This window comes from Ceratotherium simum, chromosome X (assembly GCF_057802395.1).
Source record: "Ceratotherium simum simum isolate JZ-2026a chromosome X, ASM5780239v1, whole genome shotgun sequence".
Lineage (NCBI taxonomy): Eukaryota > Metazoa > Chordata > Mammalia > Perissodactyla > Rhinocerotidae > Ceratotherium > Ceratotherium simum.
Genome location: NC_141940.1, coordinates 6,249,046 through 6,269,664, shown reverse-complemented (window position 1 = coordinate 6,269,664; position 20,619 = coordinate 6,249,046). Strand labels below are relative to the sequence as shown.

Genomic DNA, 20,619 nt, shown 5'->3' with positions numbered 1-20,619 from the left:
GAGTTCCCTGTCGTCCAACAGAAGGGCCCTGATGAGTTCCTCCCCCTTCTTTGGAGCTTGAACAATCAGCAGGACCTCGGAAGCATTGAGTGGGGGTGATGATGCACTTCTCCTGTCTGCTGTCCTCCTCTGGCCTACTATAAGAGGTGCCCAGAGTGGTAAAAACTGTTCTTATAGTAAGAAGCCATAACAGTGACAGAGTGGTCTCTAGAAAATGCTCCCTGGGTGTCTTTCACCAAGGAAGTCATTAAAAGCCCCATGGTTCCAGGTCACTACCAAACAGATGGAAAGGGGGCCAGGTGACTGGTGACCACTGCACAGAATGTACTGTATTGTGTACAGTGTACTGTGTACAACGGCAGATGGGAAGACACAGCATGACTGTAGTAGCCAATGGCAAATCAACTGCCCCTGGGAAACAGCTCTTCCCCTTGCAGCCCCTGCTACCTTCTCAGGCAGCTCAAGTAGTGGAGCCAATGAACCATTCACCTCTCATAGATGCCACAGCAATGCTTGAAATCTCTTTGTATAAATTCCAAAAAGTTCAATGCCTTTGTAATGATTACACTTAGTGCAGGTTGATGTTTGTGAAGCTTCCTCATGGACACAGATCCTAATCTACATGTTCACCATTATTTTAATCAGGCATCACAACTGTCTTAAAATGGTTTTACATGTCAGAACAATTTTAAAAATTCATTGGCAAATATTTTTTAAATAATTTTAACCAATTAAGTTAATGACCGAAACAGTTGAGTTTTTTTAAAGTTTTGCTGTGTGACAAAAATTGACATAGAGCCACATTTATGAAACAAAAGGTGGAGAGGATGACGAATATTATTACAACTGGCAAATTTGGTCAACACAGCAGAAGTGGGACAAGGAGACTACATTGACTTCTACCATTTCAGGAAATCAAACCACTTGAATGCTTGTTCACCTTTGATTTGTTGCTTTGAGATATTGTAAATCTATATTTCTAGACACTGACTGAAATTAACCAAGAGGAAAACATAAATTCTTGTTGACTTAATTTGCTATTGAAAATTGCAGTCAATAATCATGAAAAGTAAATGGCTGCACAGTGCAATATTAGTTGTCTAAGAAAATATTAAAATTCAAGTAATCTTCATTGATTAGTCTAAGACAGTAACTAAAATGAAAATCCATGACCCGATTACCATGTTAAGTAGCTAGCATAAGGTTTTAGTTGTCCTGTTTTATCTTAAGACTCAGTCTATTTGATGGTGCCCATTTAATGGGTAGATAAATCAGTTTGAAAGCACAGGAGTACTTGCAGATGTCTTGTGGCAATAAGACAAAATATTTTTCAAACGGAGTTTTGTAAAGTGGAGTACATCAGTACTTCAGTATAATGACTTAAGGTCAGGAGCTCATTATGCCTTGGTGTTGGGGTAGAACATTTTGAACATACGATTTGCAATGCATCACAAAAGTATTTAGTGCATTTTTTATTTCTAAGTAATGTATAAGCATAGTATTTCTTAAGAAAATATCCTTCCACTAATAGTTTATTGTACCATTTATTGCATGATTGTGCAGTTAAGTTGTGGGGCAAAATAAGTAGGAAACATCCTAAAAAATGATGGGATTAAAGTCTGCATTGGATTTTCCATAAAAATATAGTTAACAGTAATCTTGAAAGGTTGCAAATATCACACTGTAGCACACTCCATTAGGCATTTGTATTTATCATGGAGTTCTGCTTCAAAGACGTGTTTATTCTTGAATACATATGTTTGCATTTATCTATAGCTATATCTATAGAGAAGGATAGCTCTCTATAGATATCTATGTCTATATGCATTTTTATACGTACTCCTTATCAGAGGTAAAGGGCCATCAACTAAAATATTACTTCAGCTGAAAGTACTAGTATCATGGCAAAAATCAGAATAAAGAGAGACAAAACTTTATGACACCCTGCACTTTTTGTTTACACAGAAATAATTCATCCAGGAGAGCAAATAGAAGGAAAGAAGAAAAGCTGTTCCCTCCTCCACTTTCCCCACTGCCAGAGGACCCTCCACGCCGCAGAAATATCAGTGGCAATAATGGTCCCTTCAGTCAAGACAAAAACATCCCTACAATTGGACAGATCACCTCTACCAAGCCTAAGAGGAGTGAAGGCAAATTCTGTGCTACTTTCAAAGGGATATCCGTAAATGTAAGCATCTTAGAAGAAATATTATAAGCGTCAGGTAGAAATAAGTTGACCCAGCTTATCTAACTGAACTTGACCACATGGGGATGTTGCCAGGGGGATGGGAGAAAGAGGCAGAGAGAAAATGTAATTATATGTGCACAAATAAACTCTATTATTTCAGATCTTGATAATTCTAACTTAGGATGAGTTTTTCATTCCAGTCTTACTTCTCCAAACAGATTATTATGTAGAGACTCAGGGCCTTGGGCATCCTTTGGTCCAATCCCTTCATGTCTTGAGGGTGGGGGAAACTTCCAAAATACTGACCACAGCATCTGCCACATGGTAGGCACCCATCATTGAGTGAATGAAAGAACAAATGCATGGGACTGCCCAAGGTCACTGAACTGGGGTTGGAACTCCAAGTTACATCTTTCCACCACCATGCTTAAGCAGGTTTAAATTGTTTTAAAAAATAATGACTAAAAAGGATGGAATTTAAAAGATGACTCTGTTGCTAAAAATCACACAATTGTGGTTCTAAGCCCACTAAAGGATTACCCAGTCTTTTAGATTTTTTGCACTGCTGCTCGATTAGATAGATAATTGAGAATTTGTATCACTTTTCACATCCATACCCAATGTCTTTTCATCTGTCTCAGGTATAGGTACATGAACTGTGGAAACCACGAGCAGTAGTGTCACTGGTGAATATTAATGACAAATGTATCCGCCTTCCCATGAAAATGCATGTATATGAGGATGTAGCATCTATATGCATCTGGTCTCCTTTAGGTGTAATACAAAAAACAAATGAGTGAAAATCAATGAGTTTTCAAATATCTGGTGCCAACCTGGTGGACCCTGAACCAAAAATGCCCATTTAACACTTCATGAAACACCATGAGGCCTCTGAGCTTTAAGGATCCCAGTTTATAGTTCTTCATCATCTGAGATGACTGAGATGACATACATATCTAGGTAAATTTCATCACTGATTAAAGAAATTGCTTTATTATGAAGTTGTCATTTTCCACATGAAACTTCTGTTTGTGTATACACACATAATATTTGCATTCACGTTTAAAGATAATGTTAGGAATTAAGCCATCTATTCTAAACAGTAATTACATTATCAATTCAATTTTTCATACTGAATGTAATTAATATTATAAACTCCAACTGATGCTCTCTTCTATTGCAAGCTTTTGGAGGGCATATGCCGTATCTAGGCAGTTTTCTTTGTACAGTGCCTAGTATATAATCACAAATAATTAGGTGCTTAATATGGATGTTATTATGACAATGATAATGCTTAACAAGAATCTGCAAAGTCATTTCCACAACAGCTAAAAACTACTGGGAAAACCTGACAAATATGATTACATTTGTACCTACAAATGGATGTTCCTTCTTAAGGAAATCCCTGGGGTCCCCCATGATAGAATTGAGAACCCATTGCCTCTTCTTTACTCATTCCTTCTTTCTGTTAATGGCTTGAAATCCAGGTATATTTTTGCCCTAGCCTGAGTGTTAAGAGACTTGACACAGAGTGCTAACACTGTAACAGATTTGCACTGTGACCTTGGGCAAATTATGAAAACTCTCTGAGTACATAAAATAAGTGGATTTGACTAGATGATCTATAAGGCTTCTTCCAACTCCAAAAGTGTTCTCAATTTTTTGTTTTCTTCTCTATTCCATTTATGCATGAATTCTTGTTTATTGACTCAATTGACGGGTGAGTGTGGACAGAGGACATGTTTATATAACTTACGTGATGATGGCTGAATGCAGCCATTTCCAGTCAGATGTGCCAGGACTGACATCAATGCCATGCATGTGCTGGATGTGGCGTCTCAGGGTTCTTGTCACATATCTTGGCCATACAGACAAGAGGCACTATCTTGGCCTGCTCCACCATTTGGTCTGGGCCATCTGGCTCGGGCAGTAGAAACATGGAGCTGGCTTAGGAATTTCAGAAGGCTTCAATTTTTTTTTTATGTGTTTGAGTAGAATAAAATCCATGACAATCTTTAAACTATTTTTTCCATATTAATCATAACAAGTTTTATATGTGTAGCCTCTCAGCACGTTTATCTCAGTGAGCTCATGGTCGTAAGAATTTTTGATAATCAGGAGGTCCAGGATCAAGTGGACAAAATAGACTTTCGTGGATATAAGAAATGTTCACATTTGGCTTTTATCTTTAAAGTGATCTTTTTGACTAAGACAAGCATGCGTGCATACATTCAGCAAATAACTGAGAGCACTGGGCTGTGGGGCAAGGGCGTCGGAGTGGGGGTAGTGATGTCATAAATCAGAGATGGCTCCAGGGTTCAAAGAGCTCTCAATCTAAGGTGAGCAATGAGACATGTACTCAAAGAACTGGAATGTAAAATAGCTCGTGATTGGTGTCATAGAGAAGGGATCAAGACAGACCCTTCAGATCTCTAAAGGGCCCAAGGAGGATTAAAGCTTTTCTGGCATAGTCATAAGGCAGTTTTCTTGGAGGAGAAGGCATTTGTTGCGCCAGGCCTTAATAGATGAGTAGAGTTTAGAAACAAAGGGAAGTGATTAAACAAAATGTGCTCTATGCGTTCAATGGAATGCTGTTCATAAAAAGGAAGGAAATTCTGACACATGCTACAACATGGATGAACCTTGAGGACACTACGCTAAGTGAGATAAGCCAGTCACAAACAGACAGATACCATAGGATTCCACTTATATGAGGTACCTAGAGTAGTCAAATTCATAGAGAGAGAAAGTAGAAGAGTAGTTGCCAGGGGGTGGGGTGAGGGGAGAATGGGGAGTTGTTGTTTAATGGGGATAGAGTTTCAGTTTTGCAAGGTAAAAGAGTTCTGGAGATTGGTTGCACAACAATATGAATGTATTCAACACTACTGAACTGCACACCTAAAAATGTTTCAGATGGTAAATTTGATGTTATTTGTATTTTACCACAATTTTAAAAATTAAAAAGAGTGAATTATCACAAGGCGAAAAAAATGGTAACAAAGGGAAGGCTTTTTCAACTCTAAGACTCTGCACGAAGCAAAGCAGGAAAGTGAAGAAAACGGGCTGTGTTCAGTTTGGTGAAAGTGTGGGAGGGAGTAGTGGGAGATGAGGCGGAAAGCTGAAGCCAGATTATGGAGGGCCTTACATGCCAGCAAAGGAGCTCAGCCTAGGGTTTGCATTTGGGTGCAAGGCAGGGAAATGTGTGGAGCTTTGTTTAGGAAGCTCACGCTAGCAAACAGTGGATTGAGGGTGTATTGAAAAAGCTAGCTTGGAGGTTGGGAGTCCAGCCAGGAGGCTGTTTGATTGTCTGGGTCAGAAGCCATGAGGGCCTGTACTTTGAGGCTTCAGAGTAGGAAGGGACAGATTTGAGAGATGTTGGGGAGATACAGTGAATAGGACTCTGTAATTAATTGGATAAAGGTAATGGAGAAGAAATTAAAAATGAAATGGAACAGTGATTTTCAAAGAGTTTTAGGAGCATTATCCTTTTTTGAAATGAAACAATTTACAGAACTTCAATATATAAAGCTGATTAAAACGGAGTAGCTCAGATGGAAGGCAAGGTAGAGAATACACTGATTCCAATGCTCCTAGCCCGGGGATGACCACAATGCCCTTACTGACGTGAAGTCCAGCCTTAGTGACAGGGAAGACCAGCCTGCCATTAACAGAAAAAGGGAACTGTTTTGGTTATCAATTTGATTTCAAGGAAATTTGAGGTGCTAATGGGCCATCTTGGTGGAACTATCCAGAGGTGGTCACTGCAGGTCTGGAGCTTTGGAGAGAGAGTAAGATTGAGGTTCCCATTTGGGAGTTACCTGCTTATTGTTAAATCTGTGCCAGTGCATATATGATTGGCAAATCCTGTCAAGGTCAAGAAAGAAGAGAGCTGAGGAATGAACCTGGGGGATACCAACCTTAGGGAGATACCAACTCAGAAGAGCAGAGGGAGGAAGAGGCACCATGGCAAGTATGGTCAGGTGTAGAACAGTCAGGATCGTTCCACAGTTGCCAGGTGGGGAGGGCAGAGTCTGCTGTGGAACACAGCCCGTGGTCTCGTGACACACACAGTCACTTAATTACAAATCTTACCACCAACTTTCTTCATCTGGATTCCATTCTTTCTATGGCAACAACAGTTCAGAGTGAAACTCAGAAGTCTCTTACCCATTTGATTTTTGACCTGGTGGAAATGACCTTTCACCATCCCAAGACTTCAAAATAAGGAGGCACTCATGTGGCATTCACTCAGCCGGAAACCAGTCAAGCTCGTCACGTGAGCAAAAGGGCAGCTTCAGCCTCGGTCCCAGGGTACTGACTATTGCAGTACAGTGCCTGCTTTGCTGGCATTTACTGTGCTGAATCTGGTATTTTGTAGTGACCTGAGTACTTTACTTAGGCTAGTGCAAGTTTTCGGGCTGGTTCCCTTATCAAATATATGCACATCAGGGTCATCTCTCTCGCTCTCTCTCTCTCCCTCTGCCTTTCCCTCTCCCTCTATCTATCCTTCCCTCACTTTCCCCTTCCTCACCACCCCCCTCACACATCCCCTACTGGATTTAGACCTTTGCCAACGGCTGTCTTCATGGTATGATGAGGCTATGTAATCACAGCACCTGACTAGCTTGGTGTTTGGGGTCATCATAAAACAAAAGCTGGTGATTCATGGAGTTCATAAAATATACCAGGGTCACCTATTTATCCTCAAGCTGTGTGCATTGTTTTCTTTTCTCTTGCCTTGTTTCCCAGTGTGCTTGACATTCAAAGCATTTATGAAAAGATGTTCTAAAAAGCTGAACCTAATGGAAGCCATTTGTCCTCCTTTTTCCCAGGAGGGAGACACTCCAAAAAAGGCAGGCTCTGCCACCATCACTGTCACCAACACTGCTATTGCCACTGCCACTGTCACTGCTACTGCTATTGTCACCGCCACTGTCACAGCCACTGCCACTGCCACAGCCACTACCACAACCACTACCACTACCATTTCCACCATCACCTCTACCATCACTACTGGCCTCATGGATAGCAGTCACCTGGAGATGACGTCCTGGGCAGCCTTGCCCCTTCTGTCCAGCAGCACCACCAACGTCCGGAGACCCAAGCTCACTTTTGATGACTCGTATGTTGTCCCCAGATTATCATGGACACAGTTTGGGAGTGGTGAATGGGCGGTGGGGACAGTATGGCTTTTCTAGCACCATGCATGTGTCACCCAAAATAAGACCTCAGCAGCAGCTCCTATAGCCTGAAAAGTATTATCCCTCCTCCCAACACTATCTCTATCCCCACCAAGAAATGTCTTTGGCCCATTTTAATCATGGAGCTCTGTTACTATTTCCAAAAGCAGGTGCATAATTCTAGGTTGCTTTGTCCTCCTTTTTTACCCGTGACCTCAGATAGAAGTGTGTGCCAACAAAGAGGTTTACAGCTAGGTGTTGTTGGATCTGTTTGGACAACTGGAATGGTTGCAGTTGGTGGATGTGGTTATTTGTCCTAATGGGCCATTATGCACTTCAGATTTCATTTACAGGATTATTTCAAGGTTAGTTATTATGTGAATGATAGCATTCATCTGCCCTCTTCAAGGCATTGTACAGTAGTCTCTCCTTATCTGAGGGGGATATGTTCCAATACCCCCAGTGGATGCCTGAAACCACGGATAGTACTGAACCCTATATATACTATGTTTTTTTTTTTCCTGTACACACATACCTATGATAAAGTTTAACTTATAAATTAGGCACAGTAAGAGGTTAATGGTGCTTTGGGGCGATTATTAAGTAAAGCAAAATAAGGGTGACTTGAACACAAGCACTGCGATACCATAACAGTCGATCTGATAACCGAGATGGCTACTAAGTGACTAGAGGGCAGGTAGCATCTACAGCGTGGATGCGCTGGACAAAGGGATGATTCAGGTCCCGGGCAGGATGGAGTGAGACAGTGCGAGATGGCATCACCCTACTCCAAACGGTACACAATTTAAAACATATGAATTGTTTATTTCTGTAATTTTCCATTTAGTATTTTCAGACCACAGGTAACTGAAACTACAGAAAGCAAAACCACGAATCAGGGAGAACTCCTATATAGGAATGGATTTATAGCAAAAACATTTTTGACTATTCAATCGTTTAATGAAAAGATGAAACATTGATTTCTGAAAGAGCTCATTTTGTTTGTTTAGGGTTCACAATGCTGATTATTACATGCAAGAGGCTAAGAAGCTGAAGCACAAAGCTGATGCGCTGGTAGGTTTCCTTCCTCTCACTGCTTTCCTCCCATTAAGGCATTACACTTTGCAGGAAAACAAAGAAGGCACCTTACAAGTGAGTCAAACTTTCTCATTGCTGCTCTGACATAGGGAGATCAGAGCTGGTTAATTCCTTAGCACTGTAATTCCCAAAGGTCTTTGTACAGTGTTGACCTGCCATTATTTCTTTTCCCACTGTTCTTCTTGCCCCAACTTCAGAAGCTAGATGCCATATACTATTGTTGTTTGGAAGCTGCCCTGGAGAAGGTGGGAGCTCCCGTTGGTTCCAGTAAACCAGAATTGGTGTGAGCTGGGAGAAGGTTGTTGAGGGCTGGTTAAGTGGCCTCAAAAATTGGCTTTGGGAAACTCAGTTCTGTAGAAAAAGCTCAGCTCCTTGCTGCATTTAATTACAGGTTTCCAGAGTGAGGCCCACAGTCAGGCTAGGACCCTGCACAGAGAAAGGAAGTTCTGTCATCTGGATTTCCCCAGGACACTAGGCCTCGCTGTCCCTAAGGGTTTTGGCCACCTAGATCAGTGATGAGCTCTGCATGTTGAGTTGTTTGACTTGATTTATCCTCCTAACAGGGGATCTCAACCACATGTTACAATCACTTGGGGAGCTTTAAAATAAATCTGATGCCCAGGCCACACCCCAGACAAATGCAATCAGAATTCCTGAGACTGGGACCAAGGCATGGATATTAAGCTCCCCAGATAATTCCAAAGTGCAGCCAAGATTGAGAACAACTGCCCTAGAGAAGGTCCTAAATTCAGGCTCCTCTCCTTTGACTAAACCCCAGCACAGTTAGAAGTCTCAGTTCAACCGCACTGTGTTAAAAAAAAATATCCTCCGTCGTTGTATTGTGTCCATCCAGGACTTAGCTGTCACATGGTGTTTGACACTGGGAAGGCTGTAATGGAGTACCACAGCAGTCTCTGTACTATGACTCGTGTGTGGCCCTTGCATCTACCGCTTCCCTACTTTCTGTCATTTTCCCACTGTGGTCCAGATTGCTCAGCTGTTGTCTGCAGCTAACCTTTCTTTGGTGTGAACTGTCCCTTGGGAACACTTATTCCCTGCTCCTACAGATAAAAATGACAACACAGGCTGGGTAGAAGCTCCACGAGACATGCCAGGAAGACTGCGCCTGTGACGACTGCATGGGCGGCCAGAGATTTGAAAGGCATTGGGCAAGTGCTGCTGGCTTGAAGACTAAAGGTTTTCTCTAAATGTCTTCAACTCTGCAGCACTGCAGAAGGGCTCTGGAGTTTGCCCTCTGTCAAAATCAGGGCAAGGGAGCACATAGATATTCTCCTGACAAGCTGGTCCATGAGCTGATGAAGACCAGGATGCACATGTGAGATCATGTAGGTGAAATGTTAGAAGAACTGAGAAAAATCAGAGCCACAGAGATACATACATATGATTAAGAATCAACATCACTCTCTATCTTCCAGGGTTGTATTTATGTTCTCCCAAAATCACTTTTGGTATAATCCATTTAGAGAATGCATTTTTAATTGGGGAGATTTTGCCCCCATGGGGGCAAAAATTGGTTTGAGGAGGGTGAGGTGAAAAAGTCTTAGATATTGCAATGGTGTGCAACCCTCCAAAGGGCCACAGTACACAAAGACATAATCAGTATATCTTTGGTATTAAAGTTTCAGTGGGAGTGTGTGAAAAAAATTTCTAAAAAAGCTCCATTGGTGGGGATGGGGGGGTAGTGATAACAAAAAAAAGGTTGAGAAACACTCATTTAGAGGAAGATATCTTTGCTAGGCTTGTGTCTATACCAGAGATGGAAGCCCCCTTGTAGTTCAAGCCCTTCATTTTATGGATGGGGAAACTGAGGGCCAGGAAGAGGGTATGACCTGGCCACTAATTGCCACTATGGTCATGTAATTTTCTCTGTGGACCTCAGTTTCTCTTTTTGGAAAAAGAGAGGTTTGAGCTAGGAGATCTTTAAGGATCCTTCCAGATATGGGTTTGTGAATGAAAAGTCACTTTCAAAAATCAGGATGTAAAGATTCATTTTCACATGAGAGAACCAGTCAGAGCCAGATGACCTGAGGAAATTATCTTGTAAGGCAAGAGAAGAAGGAGATAGTTTGCACATACACACATGGGTTTTCATAAAATCACTTTGAATTTGGTTGAAACCTATATGTTTTCCACGATGGCTTACAGGAAGGAAACCACAGAATTCCTGCAGTACATAAAAACTGAAGAATATTTATTGTAAAGAGAGTCATTTACAACAAGAGATTCTGCAGGACCTGTAACTCATCATTTTATAGTTGTACTTAATCCTTTGCTAGAGACAGCTACTCTACCATTTTGAGAATTGAAACCTTCACAGTTGCATAGAAAATATTTTTATAAAAGGTATATAAGAAAATTAAAATAGCTAAATCTGCATTATGTTGAATCTTTTACATAAAATTCCGTATTAGTGGAATTCTTACATCCGGCTATCAAAAATTGAAAAAGTTAAATACTGTTATAAAATACTCACTATAAAAATGTCATATATAATATTCATTACACATAAAAAAGAAATCAGTATGTCTAAGTCAGTTTAATCGTGACCATTATCAGGGCTAAAACCTTTTGCAATAAAATTTTACTAAACTAAAATATTTAGTAGTGCTATATTTTTCGACTTTTTGACACACTATTTCAGACCATCATTTACAAGGAAAGTGATGTGATTATTGTCAACAGTCACACTGCAGCTTCACATTTTTCATGACAATAGCATCAATTTGTTACTCTTCTCCTGGGGGTGGGGTTGATGTGCTCACAAAGAGTTGCAAGCAAAGACTGTATGTGTTAGTTGTTCCGGAGGCTTATAAAAAGCAGAGTTTCATTGCAAGCTCTGTCTATGGGACAATACAATGAGCAGTCTAAATAAATTTAATGAATTGAAACTAGTCAAGGCAGTGATTTGCATTCAGGTCCACCACAAAAATCATAACAACAACAATAATACACAAGTACATGATAATACCACCATACATGATACCTTGGCTGTGTTTTTCTCTTCTCAACCAGCCTCAGTGTCATGACAATAGAACCTTAAATCAGCTATGTTATTGTGAATACAAATTCATACATTGTCCCCACTCTATATCAGAGTTTCTCAATGTTGGCACTATTGACATCATGGGCAGAGTAATTCTCCATTATGGGGCTGTCTTGTGCACTGTGGGATGTTTAGCACCATCTCTGGTCCCTGGCCACCAGAAGCCCCCTGTCCCTAATGATGACAACCAAAAATGTCTCCAGACATTACCAAATGTTCCCTGGGGAAGGGGTGCAAAATTGCCCCAGGTTGAGAACCACTCCTTCATATGAGGGAGAAAAGAGGGAATACCATGTTGACGAGTGATCTTCCTGTTTCAGTTCGAGAAATTTGGCAAAGCCGTGAATTATGCGGATGCAGCTCTGTCCTTCACCGAATGTGGCAATGCGATGGAGCGCGACCCTCTGGAAGCAAAGTCTCCGTATACCATGTACTCCGAGACTGTGGAGCTCCTCAGGTTAATGGCCTTTCTGCAGCCATCTTCCTAAGCTCGTTTCAGTCATAATTAGAAGCTGCTATGTTTTTTAAAAATATCATTTCCACATAGTAATGATTTGTCCAAGGCATCTTCTTCTTAGAAGTCATCATTATTTCTTGCCATTTTATTAATGTCATGGAAAATTTATAATTGATGGACACTGCTTTTATAAATTATTCCCTTCGGAGGTTATAATGTGCGTGTTATAATTTGCAATATTCATAAATTTAAAATGGAAACATAGTGGGTGGAAGTATAATAATTTCACCATTTGGCATCGACACTTGTCTTTCAGAGTGTAGATTTATAATTCAAAAAAAGTGGTGCCATCCAGATCTCTGTTACAAACCATGTTGTCTAAGAGTTTCTGCCTTGGTTATTAAAAAGGGAGGGGGCACTGTTCCAACACAAAGTTGGTGTTATGGCTGCAGCTGTGGAGTGGACTTTCCATGCATTTGGAATTTAAGGGAAATGGACAAGGTGGTAGCAGGGGGCAAGGTGGAGATGAGAGGATGAGAACAGGAGAAAGTATATTACCTACACAGATTATTGGTTTCATTTGCATTTTAAATGAAATTTTATGGCCTGTTGGTCTTGGTGGAGTAGAATTTGTGGGTAATCAAAAAATTTCCTGGAAGAAAGGGCAAGAGAAGAAATAATATCCATTCTAGAGTTTTTCAGTAACCTGCAGATATTTGAAAAATAATTTAATCCACCTCTGAATAGTGGATAAGCACCATCATTCACTGGATGGACTAAATAATTGCTTTTGATTCAATGAGCAGTTCTTCACCTGATAGGGCCTCTTATCCTAGTCACCTCTGGCTCGATTAATTGCTTAATAGATAATGCCAGGCCTGGTTTTTACTATGTTGCTTGTATCTGCATAAACTGTTACAAATCTGAGCACACTTGTACCTAAACCTTCAGACAAATCTTGGACAAATTTAGCATGCATATTTTCCCAGGAAAGCATACCAAAAGATCAAAAGAATGGGTACTATTACTAAAAAAGAAAAAAAAACTATGCTCACATACAATGAGAAGATTTAGTTAAAACCACAAAAGTAGGGAGATTATGAGGAAAGCTCCAGCCTTGCCTTGCCAGGCCAATCAGCCATCTTTGGCTTTTCGCTGCTCTGAGATAAAGTCTCTCTCTGACACTTTATGCACTGTGAAAGCCACCACCACCGTTCTGTAGCTTTTAAGGAGAAACTGATTTCTCAGTGTCTAATCGAGGCTGCCTGCAATTTTCAAACATGTACAAGATGAAAATTCTGGTAAAAATTATAAGGATTCAAAATTGAGGGGAAACATTAATGAAAAAACATGAAGAAAATCAGTGCCCTCTATTCATCCCAAAATGCAAATTAAAACAAGGCACTTTTTAAATTAACAAGAAAATGTAAAAATACTAATACCAAGTGTTAGCACACATGCAAAAATAATGGTATGGTGAACTGGGCCTCTCCTATGCTGCTGGTGGGGGTGGAAATTGATCATTGTAAATTGAGAGCAATTGGGCACTGTGTAGGAAAACTTATGCAAGTGAGAATCCACATCTTTTGAGCCAGTAATTCAACTTCCGGAAATTTGAATTTCCTGTACTGAAGAAAATAATTGTAAGAGTAGAACAACTTATCTGTACAGTGTTCAGTTTGGCATATATTATAGCACACAATTAGAAGTGCACCAAATAGTCAATAATAGAAGAGTAATTAATTACATTGTAGTACACTCACCAGGATGCTTTGCAGCCATTGAAATGCAGTAATGATGGAGCCTATGTGGCTGCACGAAAATGTTTACAATATGATGTTAAAGTAAAAGCAAGCGGGCCGGCCCCGTGGCTTAGCAGTTGGGTGTGTGCTCCGCTGCTGGCGGCCCGGGTTCGGATCCCGGGCGCGCACCGACGCACCGCTTCTCCGGCCATGCTGAGGCCGCGTCCCACATACAGCAACTAGAAGGATGTGCAGCTATGACATACAACTATCTACTGGGGCTTTGGAGGGAAAAATAAATAAATAAAATCTTAAAAAAAAAAAAAGCAAAAGCAAGCTACAGAATTATATATACACTACATTTCTGACCGTGAAAAGCATGTTTCTGCATGTGGACCAACCTAAGAAGGGAAATGAGATCACAGCTGTAATAGGGGGGTAAAATTATGGGTGTTTTCCTCTCTCTATATTTTTCTTTCTTATTAATTTTCATTTAGGAAAACACGTGCTCTCTTAAAAATATAAAAGCAAAATTTCAAATTTCGTTTTTGGTCAAAATGTAATGTGAATCATTGAGTAATATTTATTTCCATTAAAAAACCTTCTCCCTTAATTTTTCACAAAAAAAAATTTCTTTTTTTTAAGCACTTTTTTTTTTTTTCATTACATGATAGATTACTCCCCATAGGAGTATATTTCAGTGGAACCTGGTGAAAGTCAATGGAGAATTTATGGACATTCACTTTAAAGTCAATATTTTTCAACTTTATTTTGAGTTAATTGTCGATTCACATGCAATTGTAATAAATGATACAGAAAGTTCTTGTGTACCCTTCACCCGGTTTCCCCCAATAGTAATATCTTGCATAACTATAGTACAGTATCATGACCAGGACATTGACATTGATACAATCTGTAGACTTTATTCGGATTTTATCAGTTTTGGCTTTTTTTTTTTTCCAGATTTCACCAGTTTTACATGCACTCTTTTGTGTGTTTCCTTTCTCTCTCTCTCTCTCTCTCTCTCTCTCTCTCTATATATATATATATTTTTTTTTTTTTTTTTACCTTTTCTGTAAAGTTGTGTGTGTATAATTTTTTTTTTTTGAGAGAAACTTCAGTTGGGAATAAAATGAGCTAAAGCAACTAGGTCTTCTGGTCCATTTAGGCAATCGAAGCTCCACTATCAAGTCACTTCAAAAGTGGTTGCAATTAGAGGGTGACTCTGATATGAACATAGTTTTTAGTAGTGTAATATTATGCTGAAGAGATTTTTATTACTCTCTCCCCGACAGTATGCTGGCTACAGTGAGAGCACTCCATTTTCTTCATTCAAGTAATTATAGTTGCTCTGAGCCTGGGGAATCTGCAATAGAAATGTATTTTTGAAAACAAGTGGGGCATCACAATGACTTGACATTTCAGTGATCCAACTGTCAAAGACAGTTAGATTTATTACATAATAAAAATCCTTTTGCTTAATATTGCAACAACAGGAGGGACCCACATCAAGTGCACGGGCCCTTTTGTTGGAAAATGTTCACCCAACAGAACTGGAGCAATAACCAGGAAAGCAGGGTAGATAGAGTATGCTGAGGGGGCACAGAGTCTTGCGGGGCAAGCCCAGGGGTGCTGGTATTCTGGGGAGGCTGCTGAAAATGAGGAGTCCATGGTGCAAGCACAGCATCTCTGCAGGCTCTCCATTGCCTTCTCGTAAATGAGAACTAGTCTAGGCTGCCTGCACACTTGCAGCCTCCTTCTGCAACACTGAACTCCATTACTTATTCCACCACAAGTACCTGTGAAATTGCATTAAAGCTCAGACAATGATTTTATGCAATGAATTGATTTTCAAGAGTCTAAATGCCCAGAATGGAATGTGTTCAGCTAGAAGAAAAAAAAAATGGAAACTACTCAACCTTTGGTCCCTCCAGTGTGGAACGGTAACAATTAAAGAGAATGGAAAGACAAAATATACAAGCACCATAAATTAAGGGCGCTTAGACCTTCAAATGCTATGAAATTGACCTTCCCTTAAAAAAAACAAAACCACTTTCTATAGGAATGTATTCCAAACCTGAGCCATTAGAAAAGACCTTTTTAACTGTGTGATTGTGGCCTCCCTCCCCATGCTCGTGTCAGACACAGTTGTATATTATTTACCTCATCTGGCATAAACTCAGCTGAGACTGACATTTGTGTCCACCTCTCATTGAAAAGCAATAATGTTGTTTAGCTAGAGTGTTCCTAGAAACAGTATTTTGCCAGCATTTATACACACATCAAAATAACAGTAATTCCACAGCACTGTCCTAGAATGTGGGCTCCGGTTTTAGCTGACTTCTCCAGAGCTAACTTCTGTATGTCACATCAGTGCTATCGTGGTGCTCTTTCGATCATCATTTTGTATATGTTTTCGGGAAAGCATGCTTTTGCCCACATGCCTTTGTCAGTCCTCCTGCCCAGAGCAAAGGTGGGGTTAACGCATTCAGGAGATGACAATGCCAGTGACTTTGGGGCTTTCTGAAGGGTAATACAGATTCCACATGAGCTTGTCCTTTCTCTTCAAAGGTATGCAATGAGGCTGAAGAACTTTGCAAGCCCCTTGGCTTCGGACGGGGACAAAAAGCTGGCAGTATTATGGTAAGTCTCATGGAGGCCACAAGGAAACAGCTGAAATGTCGCAGAAGGATTAGAAAACTCCAGATCAACTTAAGCTGCTTACCTCAGATCATTATTCTTGTTTTCCATTAAACTATTAAAGGATAACTAATGGATTTCTTCAGTCACTGACTAAACATTTACTCTCCTAATTTATACCCTTATCAAGATGGGATTTTAATGCCTACCCCTTCTCTTAATTTTTTTTTTTTACTTATGTTCCTCAGTAACCATAGGAGAGTAACTACAAAACATACATCAGCATTTTTTTACAGTTTATAGGTTTCATTAAGCGCTGGCATTAACATAATCCTTTCCTCATCACCACAGCTACCGATGTTTATCACTTCTCTACTTGCGGATGTTTAAACTGAAGAAGGACCATGCTATGAAGTACTCGAGATCACTGATGGAATATTTTAAGGTAATCTTTATTTTGTATAATTTATAGGTACTGGGTGAATAAAATCACTAAGGAGATATGGCAGGCATGTTACTAAATGTCAAGATTGTTGTTGCCAAAGGGTTAACCTCCCTCATCCCGGCCGGCCATGGTCCTCCCACCTCTGCTTGGGGCTCAGTGGAGAGCTTAGGTTTGATTTGATTCCAAGGAGAGAAGATACAATTGTGCAATCCCCTGATTATTCTCCAGACTGACCAAATGGCCCTTGGCAGTCAGGCGGATGAGGCCTTCTGTCCCACCGTGCACAGTGGACCCACTAGGGGACACAGCTTGTGGCTGTGGCTGTGGCCAGTCTTGTGTCAAAGGAGAAGCCATCCCAGAAATTTCTCAGCACTGAGAGAAGTCACTGTGGCCACTCTGGGCTCTGGGAGGACTTTCACACCCCTGGGAGCCCTTTGGCCATGGGGAGTCTTGGAGTGTGGTGGTTGCACTTTAAGACAAACAAACACATAGGGACAGAGATTGGATTGGTGGTTACCAGAGGGGAAGGGGGGAGGGAGGAGGGTGAAAGGGATAATTCGGTACATGTGTGTGGTGATGGGTTGTAATTAGTATTTTGGTGGTGAACATGATGTAATATATGCAGAAATAGAAGTACAATGATGTACACCTGAAATTTTTACAATGTCATAAACCAATGTTACTGCAATAAACAAAAAATTAAAAATAAAAGAAGACAACTGAATGCTTTGGTTACCAAAATAAACATATAAACAACAAACAAACAAATTAATAATTAAATCCATCATCTAGGGAGCTGGAGTTTGTTTAATTTTCAAGCAAAAAAAGATATTTCAACTGCAAAAATGCAATGCCAAAATTTGGGAATGAGCCTGGATAAAAACTGCAAGCAGCAGCCTGGTGCTAGGCCTGGCCACTGTACCAGTTGTCACTGGCTTGAGGATCCATGGGGCTTCTGCTGCCTCTGTCCCCCAACACTGGTCATGATTTATTTATTTATTTGTGTGTGTATGTGTGTGTGAGGAAGATCAGCCCTGAGCTAACATCCACGCTAATCCTCCTCTTTTTGCTGAGGAAGACCGGCTCTGAGCTAACATCTATTGCCAATCCTCCTCATTTTTTCCCCAAAGCCCCAGTAGATAGTTGTATGTCATAGTTGCACATCCTACTAGTTGCTGTGTGTGGGACGCGGCCTCAGCATGGCCGGACAAGCGGTGCATCAGTGCGCGCCCGGGATCCGACCCCAGGCCACCAGTAGCAGAGTGCACGCACTTAACCACTAAGCCACGGGGCCAGCCCCATGATTTAGAGTTAAGAAGACTCAAGGTTCCTTCTGCTGGGCAGATTTCAAAAGAAAAAGACAATTTTATTATTATTATTTTTTTTTTTTTGCCAAGTGCATGAGACTGCTTGGCCAAATTGCACCAAAGCAGTTGTTTGAAGCGAATCAAATCTTGACCTTACATCAAACATCCAAACCCGGTGAGTGGTGGTGCAGAGCTGTATGAGGACATTGGTGGTAGAGAAAAAGAGCAAGTTCACCAGCTATTATGTGTTGTGGCCATAATGCCATAAAGCTAGTGCTCATGTAGATGGACAGCGTCAAATACAACAGCTGCCCATCCCTTCGTATGTCTACAGTCTCAACCTATGCACTAGAAAGGTGGTTCTTGAACTTGAGTGGGCCTCCGAATCCCCTGGAGGGCTTGTGAAACGAGAGTGCTGGATCCCATCCCCATAGTGTCTTGATTCTGTAGGCCTGGAACAGTGCCCAAGAATTGGCATTTCTAACAAGTTCCCAGCTGCTGCTGACGCTGTTGGTCTTGTGATCACAAGCCACTTTGAGAGCCACTACTCTAGTATCTGTCCTCTTTGGCCTATCCTGTGTAGCTTTCAGGGCATTGCAACATACCAAACAGATGTTGCATAACTCACTCCTCTGGCGGTGCATTGAGCTTCTTTGAGGTTAAAAACTCGAGTCTGCAGAATGCACTGCAGATGTGGGTCTCTGATGCTCTAGAGAAATGGTGTATTCTCATTGGGCTTCTGAAAATGCAGACTCTCTCCCTAGCACACCTTTTGCAAAGGAGGCTGGGCTGGAACCCAAGAGGCAGAGGAGGACCATAACTGGGGCTGTGACTGTGAAAAGATAGGCCTGAGTCAGGCTCAATGCTCAATGCCACAGGCCTCCTGGCCTGGTGCTGTTTGGTTTCAACCTGGTGAGGCCATTATAATGAGCTAGATCACTGTCCTATTTTAGTGGCGCTAAGTGTCAGACTTCCCTTGCTCCACAAGTGTATGACCTCGAAAATACAGGAGGCTGATTCTTTAAACCAGCCCAGTGCCATCAGAGGGAAAAACAATGTTTAGTGTTCCATTGCAATGCAGCCCTGAACCAGTTGTACTGCTCACCAGGGAAAACTGTCAGCCATGAGGATTTGCATGTAAAGAGAGCAAATCAAGGTGATTCACGAAAAAACAAACCAAAAGGTTTGTTATATCCCTGTAACATTCCTGGGATATCAGAAACTGCAGCCCACGCTGCATCCCAGGAAAAAAGTTTGCAACTGGAGTGAAAGGTGAAAAGCTTGTCTGTACTCTGAAGAGCTTGTTTTGCAGAATAAATTTCAGATGAGGATAATTAAACCACTTCTTGGAGAACCGAGTCTGATTTCAGTGGACCTTCTAGTATATAAGATCTTTCACCAAGTGACGTCCATGGTCCTGATTGGAGCCCACTAATTATCCTAACCAGTTATTTTCATTGACTATGCATCGTGGTTTGCTGACGTGCACATACACCCCAGCTCTGCTAACGAAACAGGAGGCATCCCAAAATGCTGCAATCAATATTAATGTCCTCGAAATCACACTTCCGTTTCTGAATTAATAAAACACAAAATAGATATCCTTATTTCCCTCTCTCTCTCTCTTTTTTAGCAAAATGCTTCGAAAGTCACTCAGATACCATCTCCATGGGTAGGCAATGGAAAGTAAGTATCTTGTGAAAATTGCTTTTTCATGAAAATCGGTGATTTAATGGACCCTAAATATTTCGTATTGACAACTCAGGAGCGAAGGTCAATTCTGAGACTGCAGTTATTTTTGTGCACACAAAATTCTAGTCAGGTTTCAGCTAATGGCAGGACAGAAAAGTTTAACATGATGTGATTCCAAATTTCTTTAACTATTTGATCTTGAAGCCAAATTATGGCCATAAAAATATCTGTTAATGAGATGGCAAGCACCATGCCATTTCAGAGAGGCAGGGTAAAGTTAACTCCACTGCAGTGATTTTTCAATGATTCATTCAGTAATGAAAGACCAATGAAATATTCATTGATATATGGTAAGTGCTGTTTAATAAAACCAGAGGCATAATAGTGCTGAAAATGTGAAGGCACTTAGTCAGCCAATTATCTGAGCCTTCATGATGATTTTTATATTAATACTAAAATACCCTGACCTAAAATATAAAATCATCTACTATAATGCTGATCTAAGGCTCGATGAACTCACCCATTCCTGTGGCCATATTTCGAGCTCTAGGTGCTTGGGCCAGCTCAGTAGAGTGAGTCAGAAACCCATTGACCTGGTCCTGAGGCTGCCTTTAGCTCCCAGGGTAAGCTAAGTGAGCCCCTTCCTCTCTCTGGGCTCCTTTTTCCATCTCTAAAATGAAAGGTCTGGACCCAATGACTTCTGGGGGCCATCTGAAGAGATGTTCCTTCTAGGAGGGAGATTTGGAATCCTAGTTCTGGCTCAGCCATGAACTGGCCATGCACCTACGCTTACTTACTTGAGCATC

The 20,619-nt window shown here is 40.9% G+C and overlaps 1 protein-coding gene across 4 annotated transcripts in view; it reads left to right on the top strand.

Annotated features, from left to right (window-relative positions):
- AFF2 (ALF transcription elongation factor 2) overlaps nt 1-20,619 on the top strand; it is a 470,121-nt gene that overhangs the window by 434,975 nt on the left and 14,527 nt on the right. For all 4 annotated transcript variants that reach the window (XM_087427395.1, XM_087427393.1, XM_087427394.1 and 1 more), the window contains 7 exons: nt 1,966-2,188; nt 7,021-7,310; nt 8,379-8,442; nt 11,851-11,987; nt 16,301-16,372; nt 16,721-16,814; nt 19,755-19,807. In XM_087427395.1, the coding sequence (XP_087283521.1) occupies nt 1,966-2,188; nt 7,021-7,310; nt 8,379-8,442; nt 11,851-11,987; nt 16,301-16,372; nt 16,721-16,814; nt 19,755-19,807 (933 nt within the window). The remainder of the gene's footprint in view (nt 1-1,965; nt 2,189-7,020; nt 7,311-8,378; nt 8,443-11,850; nt 11,988-16,300; nt 16,373-16,720; nt 16,815-19,754; nt 19,808-20,619) is intronic.